The sequence below is a fragment of the Acomys minous genome (assembly GCF_964271855.1).
Source record: "Acomys minous genome assembly, chromosome: 1".
NCBI lineage: Eukaryota > Metazoa > Chordata > Mammalia > Rodentia > Muridae > Acomys > Acomys minous.
Genome location: NC_140483.1, coordinates 20,555,504 through 20,558,052, shown reverse-complemented (window position 1 = coordinate 20,558,052; position 2,549 = coordinate 20,555,504). Strand labels below are relative to the sequence as shown.

The 2,549-nt window shown below is 40.8% G+C and overlaps 1 protein-coding gene across 1 annotated transcript; it reads right to left on the bottom strand.

Moving 5' to 3' along the window:
• Window positions 1–630: 630 nt before the first annotated feature.
• Window positions 631–1,563, bottom strand: LOC311593505 (olfactory receptor 10J1-like; the record flags this gene model as incomplete). Its single annotated transcript, XM_084774861.1, has 1 exon — window positions 631–1,563. One exon carries the CDS (start codon window positions 1,561–1,563, stop codon window positions 631–633), a length of 933 nt encoding a protein of 310 aa, XP_084630987.1.
• Between the last annotated feature and the right edge of the window lie 986 nt (window positions 1,564–2,549).

Here is a 2,549-nt window from a genome sequence, read left to right as displayed (position 1 = left end):
GAACTAGACCAAGTCCATTGCGTTCAGATGGAATGGCTAGGCTTCCATGCTATCCTATGCTGATTAGGGCGTGTTTCCCTTTAATGTCCTCTTCCATCTTCTGTCTTTCCTCGCATCCCTTTCACTTTGAGATCTACCTACTGCGGATAGGGAATGTGGGCTTCCTTTGGAGGTCCATGTGTGTCTGCTTGCTGATAGTTTGTCGGGCAAGTTTTAGTTCATCCAAAATTCATTCCTTAAAAGATCTCTTGAGTATGGCATTACTTACCTTATTACAACACAAGGAAGTTAGATTTCTGTGCATAGCCTTCCTGCTAACCACTTGCCCAAGCATCTAATTTATATTAAAAGAATATTGCATTGAGAAATGTTTTATGTGTGGATTATAATTCAGCAAGAAATAGATTTGTTCCTTTAAATTTAAGTTTGCAAGTGACCTGTGTTTTTTATTACGTTAACATAGGTTGAGAAAACGAAATTCAGTTATTAGAGGTTAGCTCTCAGCTTCCCTTCTTCCCTGGCCCAGGCTGTCATCTATGAGACTTCAAATTACACGAAACCCTGGCTTTATACTTTTACCTATCAGGTTCTATATGAAAAATATGAAATAATTTGGAGAGATATTAGCAACTATGATAGGGATTTCCTACCCAACACTTTCCTCAGAGCATCCTGGACTTCTTTGTTTCTCAGACTATACACAACAGGGTTGAGTAGGGGTGTGATTACAGTGTAAGTCACAGAGACCAGCTGGTCCTGGTCCCTGGTGTTCTCTGACTTGGGCTTGAAGTAGGCTATGGAGGCACAACCATAGTGAATCACAACCACAGTGAGGTGGGAGGCACAGGTGGCAAAGGTTTTTTTCCGCCCTTCAGCTGAGGCAATCTTGAGGATGGTGGAAATAATGAGGACATAGGAGACAAAGAGGAAAGTGGCAGGGGCTGTGATGGCCAGGAGGCTGAGCACTAAGGTCAAGATGTCATTGAAGACTGGCACTGCACAGGCCAGATCCAAAATAGGCCGGACATCACAGAAGAAATGTTCAATCAGTGATTTGCAGAAGGGCAGCCTGAATATGGCCACGGCCTGAACCAGCGAGAAGAAGAACCCTGTGGCACAGACTGAAGATGCCAGAGCGACACACACCCTCCAATTCATGATGATGCTATAGCGAAGTGGGTTGCAGATGGCCACATAGCGATCATAACCCATGACTGCTAGCAGGAGACAGTTGGTGATTGCAAAGCCAAGGAAAAAAAACATTTGTGTCCCACAGCCTTCCAGGGAGATGGACTGGCTCAGACCCACAAGGCCACCAAGCATGCGTGGGATGATGACCAGAGAATAGAAAGTCTCTGAGGTAGAGAGAACACTTAAGAAGAAATACATGGGGGTGTGAAGGCGGTGGTCAAGACGGATAATGGTCACAATGATGACATTGCCAGCCACAGTCAGGATGTATAGGGCAAAGAAAACAATGAAGAGTGTGACCTGGTGCTCTTGGAAATTGGAGAAACCTTGGAAAACAAACTGTTTTACCTCTGTGCAGTTGGCTCTCTTCATTGAGGAGCTCAGGCCTGAAAGATAAAAAGGTCAGTGCTATGTCTTAGTCTCAGAGATAGCCCTGGCCCTGAGCACACTGCAGAGTAAAGATTTCACAAAGTAGTGCCTCACTTGAAAACGTCGTATATCGAGCTGTAATGAAGTTCAATCCATAAAATCCTTGCCTCCCAAGAATGGCCCACTAAGTTCAGTAACTAACACTTACATTTATATATAACAACCAGCGAGTGGCGTGTGGTTGTAATTCCAGCACTATGGAGCTAGAGACAGGCAGATCCCTGGGCTCTCAGGCCAGGCAGCCTAGACTCAAGGAATTTCAATGCAATGAGAAACTGTGACTTAATTTTTAAAAAAATACATCAAAGTTGAAGACATCTAAAACAATAATAGGTGACATTGACATATGGCTTCCACACCTGCACACACATGCAAATAGGCCTGTATAAACAAGTGCACCTGCACGAACAAGAGCATACACAAAAATTAAACTAAAAACAAAACAAAATGTCAACTTATTCCTTGAGAAATCGTAGACTGTGTCCTTGAACTAGAAATAAAGATAAAATTTAATTACCCTTACCTGAGAACCTGCTCTAAGCATTCTTCCCAAATATATTTTGATGCTCTGCATAGTGGTTGTCTATAGCATATGAAATTGGTTTTCTAATTTTCTTAAATTAGATTATTGCTTAAAAGATAATCAATATCTTAGGGTAAAACATAATTAAGTGAGAAATTCTTTTTAAAAAGACAGTTTAAAAAATGCAATGTTTGGCATTCTAATCCATGGTCACAGGAGCTCATGATGCTAATTGAGAACTATTTAGAACCAAATAGTAATAAAGTAATGATATACCAAAGACATGTGTGCTATTCATATAATATTATTAGAGGCAAATGTATACTTTAAGATGTTTATTTTTTTAAAGGCTAACAGAAGGTCCATTTCATCAAGTTATAAAAAACAAGAAAAATGTAAAATAGGA